This window comes from Macaca thibetana, chromosome 15 (assembly GCF_024542745.1).
Source record: "Macaca thibetana thibetana isolate TM-01 chromosome 15, ASM2454274v1, whole genome shotgun sequence".
Classification (NCBI taxonomy): domain Eukaryota; kingdom Metazoa; phylum Chordata; class Mammalia; order Primates; family Cercopithecidae; genus Macaca; species Macaca thibetana.
In genome coordinates, this window is record NC_065592.1 from 107,748,498 (window position 1) to 107,768,329 (window position 19,832).

Here is a 19,832-nt window from a genome sequence, read left to right on the forward strand (position 1 = left end):
TCAAGCTACCAATGAGATGTCGATGAAGACAAGTTCAGAAGAGGTGTTTGGCAGTAACATCTCATCATGTAGTACTTTCACCATACAGGTGAAATAGACCTAAGTAACCTGAAGAGCATACATTGTAAAATGCCGTAAAATCTTTAGGAAGTAATGAATTTTGCATAGTCAGTGTCCTTGTTTTAACATAATTTAATTATAAGTTTATATCATTTACTTTTAATAATGTCTGTATTTAATAATTAGCTTATAAAATTCCTGAAAAGTTAATAATTGGTTGTCATGAACTGCTATGAGCCAGCTTCAGCACACCACGAAGCCAGAGAAATGAAAGAAAGTCATCAGACTGTGATGCAGGTCTGACCTTCATGAAGGAGAAAAAGAAGGAATTAGGATTGGGAAGATAGCAGGGCAGCCCTAAAAAGTTTTGGCCAGAGTAATGGGGAGTCAGTGAGCCAAAGCCACCTGTTAAAGAAGTTCTGCAGTTTGCTGGGACAGGTCTGCATTAATACCACTACCATGCCCAGTCACTGTCTGAGAGCAACCTATAAGAAGTTTGGCCTTGGCATTGATCTGAGGCAAATACAAAAGGAAAGAAGCTGCAGCCACCAGTCAGCTTTGCTCCTCACATCTGAGTGGTGCATTTTCATGGCCACCACACCCAGTAAAAGTTACAGTCCATTTTGTTAATCAATGAACCCACATGAGGTTAAGAAGTGCATCAAGTTCAATGAAACACTCAGGCAGCAGCCCTTATTAGTGAGCTAGATCCTAGGTGACAAAAGTCATGTATGTGAAGGCAGATTTAGTTACAGAGGCTTTTAGAGATATGTAACAAAAAAAGCTTGTGAACCTCAGTATTCTCCAGGTTGGAGAGGTGGATTACAAATTAAAATATAGGATAAATACTTAATAACCATGATGCAGAAATATAATTATGAAAATTACTAATCTGTAGATATCAAAGTAGAAGGTCAGATAAGCTCAATAAATCATCAATTTCTTTTTTTGTTTGTTTTTTGTTTTTTTGAGACAGAGTCTCGCTCTGTCGCCCAGGCTGGAGTGCAGTGGCGTGACCTTGGCTCACTGCAACCTCCGCCTCCCGAGTTCAAGCAGTTCTCCTGCCTCAGCCTCCTGAGTAGCTGGGACTACAGGTGCCCGCCCCACACCCGGCTAATTTACTTTTTTGTATTTTTAGTAGAGATGGGGTTTCACCGTGTTAGCCAGGATGGTCTCGATCTCCTGACCTCGTGATCCGCCCGCCTCGGCCTCCCAAAGTGAATGCCTTGACGGTACATTCAAGGCCCCATGTGCCTCATTCTCTGACAGTATTTCAACTTTCAGGCCCCGCTTGCTCATGTGTTTATGCAACAGGCACCAACCAGCAACAGGCCCTTGTGCCAGATTCTTTCCATTCTTTCCTGGGCCCATAATTAAGCACAGTTGTAAGTAAGAAGTTTTCCTAAAGCCAATCTGGTAATAGGTGCCCAGAGCCTTCAAAATATTTATACCTTCTAAGTGGTAATATTTCACCTCTGGGACCCACTCCGAGGAAAATAGACCGGGATGTGGAAAGACTGTTAAGTATTATACTCCTTGTAGGGCTATTTATAAGAATGAAAGATGAAAGTGAATTCAATTTTTTAAATTCTTTTCTGTATATTCTGATTTTCCTGTAATATGCACGCATTATCTAACCCCCAGGACCTCCGAGCATGACTCCAGAATCTTCCCATTCTCTCCCGGGCCCATAATCGAGCAGAGTTTATTACCATCCCCTTGGAAGTTAGGATTTAGATATATGAATTTGAGGGGAAACACACACGTTCAGACCATAGCAGATTCCAAGCCTATTGTCTGGATATAGATACATAATGTTCCGGCACCATTTGTTAAAAAGCCTATCCCTTCTCCATTGAGTTAGCCTTAACCCCTTGTCAAAAATCAACTGGCCATATTACTGTGTATTTATTTCTGGACTTTCTATTCTGTTCTGTGCTAATAATCTATTTGTTTATTCACTGCCTTGATGATGGTAACTTTATGTTAAGCTTCAAATCAAGTAGTGTGAGTCCTTCAACAGCGTTCTTCAAACTTATTAAGGCTAATCTACTTTTGCTTTTCTGTATAGAAGTTGGAATCATCTTGTTGAGAGCTACAGAAAATTCTTGCTGGGATTTTGATTGACATTACATGAAATCCACCTATCAGTTTGGGAAGGATTACATTTGGGATGAAACCATCTATCCACAGACATTGCCCTGTGACTATTCATTTTTTTCTTTATTCATTTGTAAAAAGCATTTTTTTTGGGGGGGGGGCGTTGTTTGTTTGTTTTTGAGACAGAGTCTCGCTCTGTCACCCAGGCTGGAGTGCAGTGGCACAATCTCGGCTCATGCAAGCGCCACCTCCTGGGTTCATGCCATTCTCCCGCCTCAGCCTCCCAAGTAGCTGGGACTACCGGCACCCACCACCACGCCCAGCTAATTTTATTTTTGTACTTTTAGTTGAGACAGGGTTTCACCATGTTAGCCAAGGTGGTCTCCATCTCCTGACTTCGTGATCCACCCCCCTCGGCCTCCCAAAGTGGTGGGATTACAGGCGTGAGCCACAGTGCCTGGCAGCACTGGGTTTCTTAAATTATTATTTTATTTTAAGTTCCAGGATACGTGTGCAGACTGTATAGGTATACATGTTCCATGGTGGTTTGCTGCACCTATCAACCCGTCATCTAGGTTTTAAGCCCCACATGCATTAGGTATTTGTCCTAATGCTCTCCTTACCCTTAACACAGGAACAGAAAATCAAACACCACATGTTCTCATTCATAAGTGGGAGTTGAACAATGAGAACACACGGACACAGGGAGGGGAACACACAAATGGGTTTCTTTTAAAAATAACTTTGAGAAGAAAAAGCCACGGTTCAGTGGACGAGCATAGCTGGAGATAAATGCACTGAGTATGTGCACGGTTTCCCCTCCGCAGACTCAGAGAAGAATGGAGGCAGAGGCTGGAGAGGAGGCTGAGGATGCTGGACAACCCTGAAGAGAAGGAAAAGCCTGCAAACACCGCGGACTGAGCGCTGCCTGCCTCGCCGACTTCAAAGATAGCAAGCGACCACGGGCACTTTTCTAGGGGAAAAAAACTAACACCCAAGTTATGCTGACTTACTAAACAGGACGCTCTCTATTTGTGCTTCCATTTGCTAGGGGATTTACATGTGAAACCTCCCGCAGTGCTAATGGGAGTTATTATCCTGCTCAATCCCCTCCGCGCAGAGGACAGGATGACCGCAAGTGGGATAGGACGCTCGAGCTATTTAATAAAAAAGCTCTTGGAATTAGCACTCCCCAGGTCTCACAGACCCATGTAGCCTAGTGTATTTCCACATTTCCTTCTCATTTTGAAATGTTTCAAGTCTCGAGACGTTTGGAGTGTTTTCTCCAAGCTTACTGAGGGCAATGACCTTGATGAAAATTTGACTTCCCCAGGTCTCCTGGAAAAAGAGTCATAAAATCTTGTCCTTCTTTCCCCGCTTTTTGTGAACACAGAAATGTAACTGCTTGCAGAAATAAAGCTATTATTATAAAAAGAATTTACCAATATGGCTTGAAAAGGAACTCAGTTAATTTATTTCTTCCTGTAAATGTGTTGCTTTTTCTTCATAAACGGGTTTAGTTAGAAACCTGCAATGACAGCATGCGCATAAACTTGCTGCGCCCTCAAGGTCAAGTACCCCGTGTGAACTCCCTTCACACTTGTTGAGTTAGTTATCTGGTGGCACAGCAGGCGTCCAGACACATTCTGGAACTTAAAGTCACCCTCACGTTAGCCTCCTTTCAGGCCCCAAACACGATCACAGGGCAGGTGGCCTTCTATGGAGGCAGTAATGATGGGGCTTCCACTGCCCGGATTCCTCCCTGCAGGGCTGCAGCAGAGGGATGTAAACGGAGATCCCTGGGGGACCAAGAAGCACAGAAGGCCAGAGCCACACAGAGGTGCAGTGGGGGCATAGTTTGAGACGGTGCTGGACAGGATCCCAGCCCTCGCAGATGATGCGCGCTGGCATAACTGCTTCCTTCTGCTTCCACAGGAAACTAAACAGCTTCATTTCAGCTGACAGAGCCACAGGTGACAAGAAGAGTTGGAGAAGTGTTCTACCCTGCCCACCGTGATGAGATCCAGGGTGCCGTGCTGGCCCCTGCCATAGGCTCTTATTCAATTCAGATGCAACAAATTAGCCGTAAACTACAGTTGGGAAAATCTGCACAAAGTTCAGAAACGGAGGCTGATAAAGAAATAGAACTGGCCAGGCCCGGTGGCTCACGTCTGTAATCCCAGCACTTTGGGAGCCGAGGCGGGTGGATCACAAGGTCAGGAGATGGAGACCATCCTGGCTAACACGATGAAACTCCGTCTCTACTAAAAATGCAAAAAATTAGCCAGGCGTGGTGGCAGGTGCCTGTAGTCCCAGCTACTCAGAAGGCTGGGGCAGGAGAATAGCTTAAGTAAACCCGGGAGACAGAGTTTGCAGTGAGCCTAGATAGCGCCACTGCACTCCAGCCTGGGTGACAGAGCGAGACTCCATCTCAAAAAAATAAAAAAAATAAAAAAGAAATAAAAGAAATAGAACTTCGGCAAGGGCAGAGGGCCATGGGAATGAACATCAGGAAGGCTAACCACATCTGGGGGTCAAGGAAAAGGGAAAGCTCCCTGAGAAATGGATGCTTAAGCTGAAGTCTGAAGTCTAAATGGTATTAGTCATTTCGTTACGCATGTGTACATCAGAAAATCATGGTGTGCACCCTACATATATAGAATAAAGAAACACAAACAGGTAAGAATCTTCCAGGAAAATGCATCAGGGAGGATGTCTTGGGCAGAGGGCATAAGTAAGTGTGAAGAACCAAAGAGGAGCAGGAGATGGTACAGAGGGTGGGGGACAAGAGGTCCCTGGGGAGATGTGTCTGTAGCCCAGAGACTGGGGAGGGGACTAGCCTATAGGAGGGGGAGGGGTGCAGGGGCCTCTGCAGCCGGACAAGAAACTCTGGATCTAACCACAGGGTAACAGCAGGCCATTGACAGGTTTCAGGCGGAGGAATAAGCTGAGTAGATGTGCATTGTTAATTTTTTCAAACACACATATACATGTGTATGTAACTTTGTGTAGGTGCACATATATGATCATATCATGCATGCCAATACGGTTTATTACAATTTTTGCTAACCTTTTCTCCCTCATCTTTGTGGCTGGGACTTACTCCCTCCCTTTTTCCTCTACTCCCAACTGTCAGCGACCCTCACGCCTCAGTAACAACCTCACCTAGTTTTCTCCACGTTCATATAACGTATATGAACACACACATAAACACACACACTCACACACACTGTACATCTAAAAGGCTTTGTGTGGATGTGTTCATGGGGTAACATCTTACAAAGGATCATATTGTTTTGTGTATATTGTGTTCCTCACTCAACCATACCTCATACAAATGCGCCCAGGTCAATGTAATTCAAATTCACATTTTTAATGGGGCCATGTTATCCCATGATGTGGATGTTCCGTAATAAAGTTAACATTTCTTTTAGACATAGACAGTCACATAATTTCCGGGTTTTGCATTTGAACAATGCAGTAGTAAATACTCTCGTCTGGAGGTCTTTTATCCCAGGGGTTTGATACTAGAAAATAGATTCCCAGGAATGGAAAATTAGAAGATGGTATTTGCAATTTTTACTTTTAACATGCTACTAGAAGGCTTTCCAGAAAGGCTGGAGAAATTCCCATTTGAACAGACAGTTTACAAGAGTATGCTTCTCCCCACGCTGCTGTGAACATTAAGTGTCAGAGCTAGCTTAAATTTTCTGTAGTCTGAGGGGGGTTGAGTGACATCAGTAATTGGAGTCCCTTCATTTGGTTGTAGATTAGGTGAATTTTCTCATCTGTGAATCGCTTATGCATACTTTATTGCCCATTTTTCTAAGATGTGTCTTTCGTGTCAACGTGTACAAACTCTTAATATATTATAAAACTTAACCCCTGGATTGTCATTTACATTAGAAGTCTAGAGGGCTGGGAAGGCCTGCTTAAATACTCATTATTAAGTTTGAAAACCTTAAAGCTATCAAGGCAGAAATAGACACCTTTATTTATATGAAAATGAAAAGCTTGTATGTAGTAAAATGTACCATAAGCAGAGTAGCTCTGGCAGATTTGCAAGTTTCAATGATCACTCCACCACAGCTGAGAGAATGAATTTAAGAGAAGATGGTAGATGGTAGGAGATGGATTAGGAGGCTGTTTCCCAGGTCTCCATGACAGAGAATGGACGTGAGCAGACAGAATGGGTAGATCTTGTAGGTTGACTGAATGCAGGGGAGTGAGGCACAGAGCATCCACAAACACAGATATTCATGTATTTTACCTAGCATTCATTTAATATGGGCTAAGAAAGAAGAATGTGAGTCCCAAGAGATAAGCAGAGCCAGTTAACAGCTCCACTATGTACTAGTGGGGACCTCAGACGAACCCCCTGAGCTTTGGTTTCCTCATCTGGAGTCATAGTCATACCATCTTCTCTTTCTTGAGGTGGCTGAAATTGAATGAGCAGGTATAAAAGCTCCCAGAGCAGAACCTGGCACAAGGCGGGCCCTCAGTGCACCTGAGCTCTCGGCCTCCTCCCTCTCTCTCTGCTCCCTCCTAGCTGTCACCTGCCCACAGAAAATGCACGCTCATCCTGGGCAGTGGTTACAAGGCCTGCTTGCCAGTCAGAATCACCAGGAAAACTGCTTTAAATGCACAGATTCCTGGGCTCTGCTCCCAGAGATTCTAGTTCTGTTGATCTGTGTGGGGCTCAGGGATGGTATTTTTATCATGCTGCCCAGGAGACCAGATGCTTAGCCAGACTTGGAAACTGATTCCCCAGAGGGTGCAGAATCTAGTGGAGAAGACAGAATGATATAAACTGCGTCTGCTTGGTAAGGTTTTTAAGAAGAGCACTGTGGTGCTCTGGGGGGAAGCGTGGAAGTCTCCCAGAGAGGGTGAGAGGCAGAGGCAGAGCCTTGAGGTAGAGGCAAAGGACAGCCCAGACAAAAGAACCAACTGCGTAAAGCCAGGAAGTGGCCTCTGTGCTGTCCCAGTAGAGGGTGGAGGGAGGCAAGGTTGGGGTTAAATGGGGAAGGCCCTTGAATGGTGAGCTAAGGAGTTTGGACTTTATCACATAGGCAATGGAGGCTCATCAAAGGTTTTTAAGCAAGCAAGTAACGTGCTAAGAACTTGTCTTAGTGACTTAGTCAAACAACCCTGGCAGCAGTGTGGAGAATGCACTCTACAGATGTTAGGGATTGTCTTTGTTAAAACTATGATGATCCAAACAGCTTTATTTGGAAAATATACCCTTTATGTGATCCTCTACTCTGGTCAAGGTGAGTGAAAGTACAAAAATAAGAATGTGGTCTAAGTGATGAGGCACAGAGACCAAAGACTTCTCATTTCCAAGTTGTTAGCATTTTTCCTTTAACAACCTTGTGTGAAACACAGGTTGAAAGACGGCAAAATTATTCTACCAACTTAGAGGTGACCTCAGCTGCTCAAAAAACTTTACTGAATTTAAACCATAACTTTACTTATGTTTGACAAGGAACAGCAACAACAGATCCTTCTTTCTTTTGGACAGCTACGCATGATTCAGTATTAGTGACAGAAGAATTTAAACCAGAAAGTGTCCCTCTTTGCAAAGCAATTTAATGATGAAATCAAGAAGAACTCTTCCAGACCAGTTCACAGGTCCTCAGGCTGTTTTTGGTGCAGACTGCTGAAATGCACATGCCCAGCCCACGAGACACAATGGCACTTGGAGGCTTTGCTGTGGGAGACATTACAGATGGGGTGAGGGGGAGGGAAAAGGAGAGAGATACTGGTTAGAAAAGATTTACTGTCCTAGGCATGCGGATGGCCGAGATGGGCAGCACTCAAAGACAGTTGGGCAAATCAGAGGATTATTTGCAACACTGAGCCACCTCCCCCAGACGCCATGAGAACTGAAGCAGTGCTCAAGTGCAAACAAGGCACAAAGCCAGGCCTCCCAGGATGATCACAACAACAACAGCGCAGCAGCAACAATAGCAGGGGAAGGAGCTCCAGGGCGATTGTAACATTTTCCTTGAAAACTTGCAGATTCTAAAGGAAGAAGATAGGATTCTCCCACCCTGAGAATCTCCCATTAGCTTAGAAAATAATGAGTTTGCTTTGAAAATAATAAACAACTTGACTTTTTCTGATTATAAAAACATATGCTTGTGGTAAAAATTCAGAAAAGGAAAAAGAGTGTAAAAATAACCACATTGCCACCACCCAGCAATAAACACTCCTAATATTTTGAAAACTATCTAACATCTCTCCAGTCATACCTACTCAAAATGATAAATAATTTTTCAAAACTGAGGCTTTACTGTTTTTCCGTTCAGTAATATATTGTGGACATCTTAAATTTGACAAATATAGATCTACATTGTTTTTTATTGGTTGCATAATATTTAGATGTGAATGATTTATTTGAACAATTCTTTTTGTTGTTGTTGTTGACACGGAGTCTCGCTCTGTCACCCAGGCTGGAGTGCAGTGGTGCGATCAGCTCAGTGCAGCTTCCACCGCCCAGATTCAGGCCATTCTCCTGCCTCAGCCTCCCAAGTAGCTGGGACTACAGGCACCCACCACTGCGCCGGCTAATTTTTTGTATTTTTTAGTAGAGACGGAGTGTCACCATGTTAGCCAGGATGGTCTCAATCTCCTGACCTCGTGATCCACCCGCCTCGCCCTCCCAGAGTGCTGGGATTATAGACGTGAGCCACCAAGCCCGGCCTTTTTTTTTTTTTTTTTGAGATGGAGTTTCACTCTTGTCGCCCAGCCTGGAGTGCAGTGGTGCCATCTCGGCTCACTGCAGCCTCTGCCTCCCAGGTTCAAGCAATTCTCCTGCCTCAGCTTCCCGAATAGCTGGGATTACAGGCTCGCGCCACCACACCTGGTTAATTTTTGTATTTTTAGTAGAGACAGGGTTTCCGCCATGTTGGCCAGGCTGTTCTCGAACTCCTGGCCTCAGTTGATCCACACGCCTCCCAAAGTGCTGGGATTACAGGTGTGAGCCACCGCGCCTTACCTGAACAATTCCTTTTTAATAAAACTGTAATAAAAGTTCAGAGTTACTTAAGCATATTCTACTTAAGAAAACTTAAGCATATTCTACTTTACTAGAATTTACAAAGAATTCCTTGAAAATGTTATTGCAGATATGATAACATAGAAAGGTTGTATGTGCCCTGTTAGAATATTTCCTTTTTTTTCTTGAGACGGTCTCCCTCTGTCGCCCAGGCTGGAGTCCCGGGTTCACGCCATTCTCCTGCCTCAGCCTCCTGAGTAGCTGGGACTACAGGCACCCGCCACCACGCCCGGCTAATTTTTTGTATTTTTAGTAGAGACGGGGTTTCACCGTGTTAGCCAGGATGGTCTCAATCTCCTGACCTCGTGATCCACCCTCCTCGGCCTCCCAAAGTGCTGGGATTACAGGCATGAGCCACCGTGCCCGGCCGACTTTCTGGATTTTCGCTGTGTGTATACATACACACATGCTTGTCCAATTGTCTATTTTGGATAAAGTCTAAACGTGGAAGGCGAGCCACGGAATAGACAGCTCCTGGCTCACAACCACCTCTCCCTGCCTCTGCCCTGTGGACACTGTAGGTTGTGCCTGACCAGTGTCTAGTCCCCCTTTTCCCTTACAACAGACTGTGATGGGCAGAGAGGAGGAAGACACCCAACTCAACGCACCTTCCCTGCGGTGAGGACAGGGCAACTCCACCCCTAGGTGCTTGATACAAGCCTGGCCAATTGAAATGCCACAGCCTCCCAGTGCCAGCGATTGGCTCAGGGATGGTCTCCTGACCCAGTTGAGTCCAGGAAGAGCCAGGGCCCAGGCTTGGGCTGGAGTTACAGGAAAGGAGATTGCTGGGTCTGCAGTGAAGATGATGGCCTGGAGCTGCTGCCAGTCACCCGGGGAGAGTGTTACCCAGGAATGAAGCCAGCAAAGCTCAGGGAGCGAAAGAGAGATGAAAGAGAGACACAGAGCGTTTTAGTCCCTGGACCCAAGCAATTTGGAGCCAACTTTATCTCTTAAATCTTTTAATTTTCTTTTCTTAAATCATTGTAGTTGTCTATTTCTTGTAATTTAAAACTCCTGGATACCGGGGGAGGGGGGGAAGGTCATTCGCTGGGACTGGCCCCAGTACAGGGGCCTCTGCGCCCGGACCCTGGGGGCATCTAGTGATCTTTCCTGCCCCGCCATCGGCCATAGGGACTGATTCCCATCGGGACACTTGAGCGGAGCCGGGCACAGAGACCCAAGCGCTCAGAGACACCCCACCGCACAACCAGGAGGAAACGCTTCTCCCAGGCGCCTGTGCAGAGAGCCCACCGTGGCCTGGGCTCACCCCCTTCTGTGTCCCGAGGTCTGATCACCCCATTTAAAAGCAAGCATGACTCGTCAACTAAGTGTGACAAACTCTGGAGTACAGAATAGAAACCACTTCATTTTTAGATATTTTCTGCTGGACTTCTCAGAGTCACTAGCATGCTAATCTGCATCAGGACTCTCCAAAGGCTCAGTGTGGTCAGTGTGCGGAGCAGGAGGCGGGCTCTGGGGACCGCCAGCCTCCAGGCTTCTGGGTGAGAGTGCCAGGCAGTGCCTGGAGACCTCAGACAAGTCGCTTAACCTCTCAGAGCCTCCATTTCCTCCTTCCTAAAACACCTACCTCATAGGGCTGCTGTGAAGATTACCTATGCAAAGTGCTTGAAGAGCACTGGAAACATAAACAGTCTGCAATAAATGTCAGCTATTAGCATTTTAGCATTAACGTCTAGAGTGTCCTCTTTCCATCGTTGCCCTGTCTGAGGACTGTTGCCTTCCTGACCGGAATGCAAGCTCTTCTGCATTCTGTTTGCACTCGGGTGTGTCTGGCCTCCACACTGTCCTCGTAGTCCTGCTGGGGTTCTCTGTGGATGGACTGCAGTCCCAGTGCCGGGATAGGGCCTTCCTGCGGGGCGGCTCTTCTCCCCTGAGGTTTACTCAGGTCCGGTCTTCAGGGCACTTTTGTTTTTTCAGCCTCAGAATGTTGTTTTTTATTGGAACGGTGCACCCTGGAGTAACTGGAGTAAATGGAGGTGTTTGGCATCCCTGACTCCACACGCCCTGATCTCCTGGGGGAGGAAGAGGCAAGTGGGCAAGAGAGGGGGCTGTTGGCACTCGAACTGCAGTTCAGAAGGACCTCTCCGTGGCGGTTCCTATCAGACACCCTGCCTGTGAACTTCTGCCAAGAGATCCTTATTTTAAACAGCATTTGTTTGGTTTTGGCTGGGTGGTATACCCCACCCCCACCCCCGTATCAAAATATGGAACAGTTCTTCCCAGGGAGAAAATTCTTCCCTCTTCAGACACCTCCTTGATGCCCCAGAGCATCGCACTCAGCCCAATAAATATGGGAATGGCTCGTTAAGAGTTACGTCCATTCCCAGGCACAGGTGTCCAGGGAGGCCTCCTTGTACTTGAACCAATGGTAATGCCTCGAGGTCAAATCAAAGCAGAGCCTTATCATGGCCTAGCACTAGAAAAGTGACCAAGTCAGAAGGGCACATTGCCCTCCTTTATCCTTAAGCCCTTTCTTGAAAGACCACTGGACAACGTATCAGAATGCGAGAACTCTCCCACCGGGTGGGCACCAAAGACTGAGCAAGGTGGTTGGCAGGCAGGCTGGGGAATGTTTCTTGTTATTCTGATATTAATATTTCCACTGTGGCTTTCCTCTGCTTGGCATTTGCGTGGATTCTTTTTCCATCTCTCTGTTTTCCACTGTCCCGCGTTGTACACAAGGATGATGCACTATGGTGAACATCACTCTGTCTCTACTAACTGCCTGCTCAGCCATGTGCGGGACAGCGAAATGCTCCCAAGTGCAGCGCAGGACAGGGTTCCTGCCAGGTTCCTCGTGTGCCTCTACCTGTGATGCTGAGTGGGCATCTGGGGACCTAGAGAGGTCACTTCAATTCCTATGTTTGATCTTTCCCCTATCAAGTCATGCATGGGAGGACCAGGCCAAGAGATTGAGTTTGGGTGCTAAAATTTGGTTAAAAAATAAATAAAAGAGGTTAAGGGCCGGGCGCGGTGGCTCAAGCCTGTAACCCCAGCACTTTGGGAGGCCGAGACGGGCGGATCACGAGGTCAGGAGATCGAGACCATCCTGGCTAGCATGGTGAAACCCCGTCTCTACTAAAAAATACAAAAAACTAGCCGGGCGCGGTGGCGGGCGCCTGTAGTCCCAGCTACTCGGGAAGCTGAGGCAGGAGAATGTCATAAACCCAGGAGGCGGAGCTTGCAGTGAGCTGAGATCCAGCCACTGCACTCCTGGGCAACACAGTGAGACTCCGTCTCAAAAAAAAAAAAAAAAAGAGGTTAAGGAGCTAACTTTTTACCAAGTATGGCCTGATCACATTTCTCTTTCAAGACTTTTCCCAGGACTGAATTCACATTTTTAAGCAAATATGTAGTAATTAGCAGTCCACAGTTTATGTGCATCTATCCATTGTGGAGCAGTGGGTGGGAGAGTGGCTAGGAAAGGAACAGAAATCTACAAATCTGGCTTTCACTGGTTGCTTGCGGGGACTGTGACCAAGACTCAAATACAAATAGCCAATTGTTATTCATAGAGCCTGGGGATTAAGTGCACGGGCTTTGGCGTCAGGCAGATGTGGGAGCTAATCTCAGGGCTGCCACTTATTAGCACATTATCTAACTTCTGTAAGCATTAAACGTCAGTTTCCACACCTTCGGGATGGGGCAATAATTCTACTTCACAGGAATTTGGGGAGGATGACGTAAGAAAATGTACCTGATCTACTGTAAAATCAGAGCCTTGGTTCATGTGGAGACGTCGTTGGGAGAATGAGGAGTCCGGCCTTACAGTGAAGGGATGGTTTATAACATACATCGGAGAAGGCTGGCATCCAGATTGTCCTGAGGGTCATAAAGGAGGAGCAGAAAACCCAGGGGAGGAATGAACAAAGGAACCAAATGGACACTTTTCAGAGAAGCAAACTCAAGTGGAAATGGAACACAGGAGTGTTCAACCTCACCGACAATGGAAAATGCCAGGCAAAACACAGAGAGCGGCTATATACACCCACAGGACAGCTAATGTGAGGACAACTGGCAACATCCCATGTTGGAGAGAGTATGAAGCATGGGGCTGTGAATTGGCACAACCACTTTGGAAAATGTCTCAGCTTTGTCTACTGGAGTGGAGGATGCTGCACATGGCCTGTGGTCCGGCAATTCCTGTGGGCATCAGGAGGCATGTGCAAGAGTGTTCAGAGCAGCACTATTATTATTATCATTATTATTTTGAGACGGAGTCTCACTCTGTTGCCCAGGCTGGAGGCTCACTGCAAGCTCCACCTCCCGGATTCATGCCATTCTCCTGCCTCAGCCTCCCAAATAGCTGGGACTGCAGGCGCCCACCACCACACCTGGCTAATTTTTGTATTTGTAGTAGAGACGGGGTTTCACCGTGTTGGCCAGGAAAGTCTCGATCTCCTGACCTCGTGATCTGCCCATCTCGGCCTCCCAAAGTGCTGGGATTACAGGCATGAGCCACCGCACCTGGCCGAGAGCAGCACTGTTACCATGAGTTACAATAACCGTAATCTGGAACTGGCTCAGATGTTATTCAGCAATAGAGTGGAGAGGTGGACCATTTGTCATGCAGCAGAATATTAAACAGCGATGAAGATGAATGGATCACAGCTCTATGCAGCAAGATGGATGAATTCCAAATATTGAGCAGAAAAAGCTGGACACAACACATACATCCCATATATTTGAAATTCACAAAATGCAAGACAAAATTCAACTTTGGAGATGCATATTTGGTGATTGGCAATCAAAAGCAACAGGGAAGTGATTACCTCAAATGTCAGGGAAGTGATTACCTACCTTTCTTGAGGAAAGAGGGGCTAGTGGCAAGGAAGGGAGATGGGCATGATTTCTGGGATGCTAGGCATATCGTATTTCTTTTTTAATTTAAGTGGTGGTATACCAATATTTGCTTTTGATAATTCACCCAGTTGTGTATTTTTGCTTTGAAAACTATTTCTGTATGTGTGTGCCATATTTCACAATAAAAAAGGCTAAAAAAAAGAAAATGCACGTCAAACCTTTAGCACCGTATAAGTTCTTGTTAAATGAGATACTTATTTGTTTCAAGAATATTAGCCTGGAGATGTTTAATTAGAACTGCAAAACTAAATGAAGCGTTTCAAACTGGCAACTCTTGGGGCGGAGCAAGATGGCCGAATAGGAACAGCTCCAGTCTCCAACTCCCAGCACAAGCGACACAGAAGACCGGTGATTTCTGCATTTTCAACTGAGGTACTGGGTTCATCTCACTAGGGAGTGCCAGACAATCGGTGCTGGTCAGCTGCTGCAGCCCGACCAGCGAGAGGTGAAGCAGGGCGAGGCATCGCCTCACCTGGGAAGCGCAAGGGGAAAGGGAATCCCTTTTCCTAGCCAGGGGAACTGAGACACACAACACCTGGAAAATCGGGTAACTCCCACCCCAATACTGCGCTTTAAGCAAACAGGCACACCTGGAGATAATATCCCACACCTGGCCGGGAGGGTCCCACGCCCACGGAGCCTCCCTCATTGCTAGCACAGCAGTCTGCGATATCAAGGCAAGGGAGCAGGGAGGCTGGGGGAGGGGCGCCCGCCATTGCTGAGGCTTAAGTAGGTAAACAAAGCCGCTGGGAGGCTTGAACTGGGTGGAGCTCACAGCAGCTCAAGGAAACCTGCCTGTCTCTGTAGACTCCACCTCTGGGGACAGGGCACAGATAACAACAAAAGCAGCAGAAACCTCTGCAGACGCAAACGACTGTGACAGCTTTGAAGAGAGCAGTGGATCTCCCAACATGGAGGTTGAGATCTGAGAAGGGACAGACTGCCTGCTCAAGTGGGTCCCTGACCCCTGAGTAGCCTAACTGGGAGACATCCCCCACTAGGGGCAGTCTGACACCCCACACCTCACAGGGTGGAGTACACCCCTGAGAGGAAGCCTCCAAAGCAAGAATCAGACAGGTACACTTGCTGTTCAGCAATATTCTATCTTCTGCAGCCTCTGCTGCTGACACCCAGGCAAACAGGGTCTGGAGTGGACCTCAAACAATCTCCAACAGACCTACAGCTGAGGGTCCCGACTGTTAGAAGGAAAACTATCAAACAGGAAGGACACCTACACCAAAACCCCATCAGTACGTCACCATCATCATCAAAGACCAGAGGCAGATAAAACCACAAAGATGGGGAAAAAGCAGGGCAGAAAAGCTGGAAATTCAAACTGGCAACTCTTCCTCTTGTAAAAGTAAAGAGTAAGACATAAGGTGCCTGGCCCAAGAATGCGTCAGGAGACACAGTCATGGAGCCACCTTTCCTGGAGATGTTAATCACACCAGCAGGTTGTAGGCAAACGCAAGGCACAGTGCTTTGCAAGGCCACACCCAGCAGAGCCCAGGAGAATCACCTAGCCTGAGAGGCAAGAATTTCTGAGGGTGGAGATAGCACGGGTGTTTTATTAAACCTCCCTGATAATTCTAACCTGCAACCAGGGTTGCGGAACCTGCACTAGTGCTGAGGTGGGAGGTAGAAGCTGCTGTTAGAGGCCCCCGAGGAGAACAGCTATCCCAGGGGTAGAGCAGAAGGGCCTTTAGTAGACCCCAAGCTGACAGATCGTGGAGCAGGCTGAGATGAGTAGAAACGGGGGTGGCTGATCCCTAACTCTGCCTCCTCTGAATGAAAAGTTGAGAAAAATTGGTTTCTTGAGACAGCAGCACTTCTGTGTTCATGAATCTGTCCCTTGTCACTTTTAAGGCTTGATCCTGGGATTAATTTTTCAAAGAACGGCACTGACATCACTTGGCTCAGCATCATCCTGAATAGCAGGCCACATACTGGATGCACAGACACCAATGGTCGCAAATATGGTTTTCAGACCTGAGAAATTCTGACTTTTTAACTACTTAGAAAATTTACAAGGCGTGGCCTGGCTTGGTGGCTCACACCTGTAATCCCAGCACTTTGGGAGACCGAGGCAGGCGGATCACGAGGTCAAGAGATCTAGACCATCCTGGCTAACACAGTGAAACCCCGTCTCTACTAAAAATACAAAAGAATTAGCCGGGCGTAGTGGCGGGCGCCTGTAGTCCCAGCTACTCGGGAGGCTGAGGCAGGAGAATGGTGTGAACCCGGGAGGCAGAGCATGCAGTGAACAGAGATCACGCCACTGCACTCCAGCCTGGGTGACAGAGGGAGACGCTGTCTCAAAAAAAAAAAAAAAAAAAAAGTTACAAGACGTTTCAATGATATAACAATAAATGAAAATGCTGGTTTATACATTTATGAGTCTTTCTCAAAATACGTATGCCTCTAGAGACAAAAGACATGGTACAAAATGAAGTTAAGAGAGACACATCTCACGTGGGGGATGTGTGTCACACATCCGCCTCACATCCGTTTATTGTGAAATATGGCACACACATCCAGGACCACAGGACCTCTGAGCAGGCCAGTGATGCCTCGTCCCCTGCCAGGAGTGCAACCTTTCTGAACTGCTATACCCTGCAATTTTGATTTTAACCACCCAGAGTTAGGAGCAGACTCCACAGATTAAAGGGCAGGATACCCAACAAGATTACTCTCATTTCAGATGCCAGTCACAAGTTTTGGGATCCCCATGCCACCCACACTTCTGACCAAATGCTGTAAGATCAGGAGGTTCCCATAACTCCCCTCAGTTTTAGTAACTCCCTAGAATGACTGCCAGAATTCAGGAAAGCCCTATGCTTAGGAATAACAGCTTTATTATAAAGGAAGGTGCAGGAGGTTTATTATATTGGAGGTGCATCACCCTCCAATACATCTATGTGTTCACAAACCACAAAGTGCCACTGAGCTTCAATGTCCATGTTTTATCGGAGTTTCTCTGTGAAGGTATAATTGACTGAAACATTGACCATGTGTATGAACTCAGCCTTCAGCTCTCCTCCCCTCCTTGGGGGCCAGGCTGGCTCAAAGCCCCAACCCTGTAATCACATGACTGGTCTTTATGACAAGCCGCATTCTGAGTCATCTTGTTAGGTAAATTAAGACAGTCAAACGACTCATCAAATGACTCAGGAAATTCCTAGGATTTAAAGTCTCCCTCCCAGGAGCTAAGGACAATGGCTAGTCAGATTTTTTACGATCCAATAAGCCTTATGCTCTGGGACACCATGTCCAGAAAGAGAAAAATAGGATCCTGCCATCTCAAAGACAGCTTTCGTCTAAGAGCCATACATAAGAGAGTATTCAAGCCGGCCCTGATATGAAATGGAGCTCTAAATAGCACAAATGCTCAAATTCAGAATGTTCTATTTAAAGTAAAATGCTGTTAATTGGCAAGTGTGAAGCTTCCTGTCACCCCATAGGCTGTGGGCTCATGGGAAATATCCAAGCAGTTTGGAAGATACCTACCTGGCCAGCACTAACCTAAGGAGTTTGTGTAAATCTAAATTACAATGTAGCAATTTATAGTCAGGAATATTTTGATTAGGTAATTCAGAATCCTTGTACCAGCCTGTTAATAACTTCTTCCATCTGCAGCAAAGCCAACAAGCAGGGCAAATTTACAAGAGAGTGGTGCTTGGTGAGTGTGGAACTGGAGCATTGCAAAACACCACACATTCTCACTTTGGGGCTCTTTTCCAACACTCAGGGTGCACTACTTACCTTCATTTTCAAAACAGAATGTTGTCCTTAGAGATGCCTATCATGTTCGTTTCTATGTAACCTTACTCATATCATGTTGTGTTTTCTTGAGGACACATCAAGATCATCTTGGTTGACCTTCACAGATTAACAAGTTTCTTTCAGTACATGTTTACCCTTAAATGTGAGAGTGAGTCATTGCTAAAAATGGTTTATCTCCTATTCTTATCCAATTCCGAATCAGTTATGACCAGCCACTTTTAGGGAGTTAAATTTCTGAACTTACCCCAGAATTTGGCCTGAAAGCTTCTGCACATAGTAAGAAGACTTCATCTGTTGCCGTAATTAAAAAGCTGTCCTTCATTCCAGCCCATGTTTACTCCCCGAGGCATGTGTGACTAATTGCAGGAATTTATTACATGCTTAGTGGTCTCGGTGGTATGTCCTAAATGTTGTTTTCTTGACATTTGATTGTTCAGTCGAAACCTTTATACATCTTTCAGCAGCAGGGCATGAATAAAGAATGACGTTCCTTCACAATGGCCCTAGCATGGACCGGGGATTGCAGAGGAATTGGAGGGAGGGAAGAGAAGGAGAGAAACTTACAAATACAAGGCCACTTCTGCCTCTGGTGGATCTCAACTGGGTATGATTTTGTTTATTTGTTTTGAGACAGAGTTTTGCTCTTGTTGCCCAGGCTGGAGTGCAATGGCACAATCTCAGCTCACTGCAACCTCTGCCTCCCGGGTTCAAGCAATCCTCCTGCCTCAGCCTCCCAAGTAGCTGGGACTACTGGCATGCACCACCATGCCCGGCTAATTCTGTGTATTTAGTAGAGACGGGGCTTCACCATGTTGGTCAGGCTGGTCTCAGACTCCTGACCTCAGGTGATCCACCAGCCTCGACCTCCCAAAGTGCTGGGATTACAGGCATGAGCCACCGCGTCCGGCCGGTATGCTTTTATTTTCCAAGATTGTTAAATGAAAGGGCAGCTGTTCCAGAGACTCGAGCCCTGCCACTGAAGCAACAAATATTTAGCTTCAATCACTCCACACAGTGTCTGCCTTATAAGCCGATGTTTCAGAAGTGCTCTGAGAGCTGCCCACCCTGGGGTCTACAGGACCCAGAGTTGGACACACGGTTAATTGGCAGGCCTGAAATCCCAACATGTCACGGACGGTCCAGTCAGGATGCTGTCGTGAGGCCAGTGTGGTTTCTTTGGAGCAGCCTTTCAGAAGAAGAAGAGATTGTTTTTGTCAGCTGCGCTGGGAGCAGGCCTGGCCGCCGTGTGTGGCAGATGGGGTGTTCCATCTGTTTTCTCTCGGGAGTGGTCCTGAGTTCTCACTTGTCCCATGACAGACGTGCCTCAGAAAACAGTGCAGTACGTGAGTGGGTAGAATCACCAGAGACTCCGTCAGAAATTAGTGCAGGCCTTAGTGAGCCCTGAGTCAATGACCCGTGCACAGGATCCTCCCCCTCTGGCAGCTGCAAACCTCACTGAGGCACAAACCCAACACCATACCCAAAACAAGCACAGCTATCCATCCTCCAACCCCTTCTCTCTGTGCTTCCTGCCCCAGTTACCAGCACCACCGTCCACCAGAAACGTGGAGATCCGTCCCAATGAGTCCCTTCTCTCACCCCCAGAGCAACCCATCGACAAGTTCAGCCATTTGTCCTCCAGCTTTTCTCAAATCTACCCACTTTTCTGCATCTCAGCTCCAGCACCTTACTCCAAGTGACAGCCATCTCTCTCCTGAAGAACTCTGACAGCTAGCCACCTGGTCAGCCACATTCACTGCCCCTCCAAACACTCTCACCCTAGTCCAGGGGGACTTTTGTTTTTAACACAAATTATGTCACTGCCTTAATAAAAGCTTTTCAGGAATCTTTTACTGGCCTTGAGACAAAGACCAATAACCAGGTTCTGCAACTCCAGGATCATCTTGGGCCACCCGCCATCCCACAAATCTCAGCACACAAGTCC

The 19,832-nt window shown here is 46.7% G+C and overlaps 2 protein-coding genes across 3 annotated transcripts in view; both read left to right on the forward strand.

The window, feature by feature from the left end:
* The window catches only part of FAM240B (family with sequence similarity 240 member B), a 34,042-nt gene extending 30,445 nt beyond the window's left edge, over window positions 1-3,597 (forward strand). For both annotated transcript variants that reach the window (XM_050761823.1, XM_050761824.1), the window contains exon 3: window positions 2,988-3,597. In XM_050761823.1, the coding sequence (XP_050617780.1) occupies window positions 2,988-3,081 (94 nt within the window). In that variant the 3' untranslated portion in view covers window positions 3,082-3,597. The remainder of the gene's footprint in view (window positions 1-2,987) is intronic.
* The window catches only part of CTSV (cathepsin V), a 261,994-nt gene that overhangs the window by 27,067 nt on the left and 215,095 nt on the right, over window positions 1-19,832 (forward strand). The gene's annotated exons all lie outside the window — the stretch shown is intronic.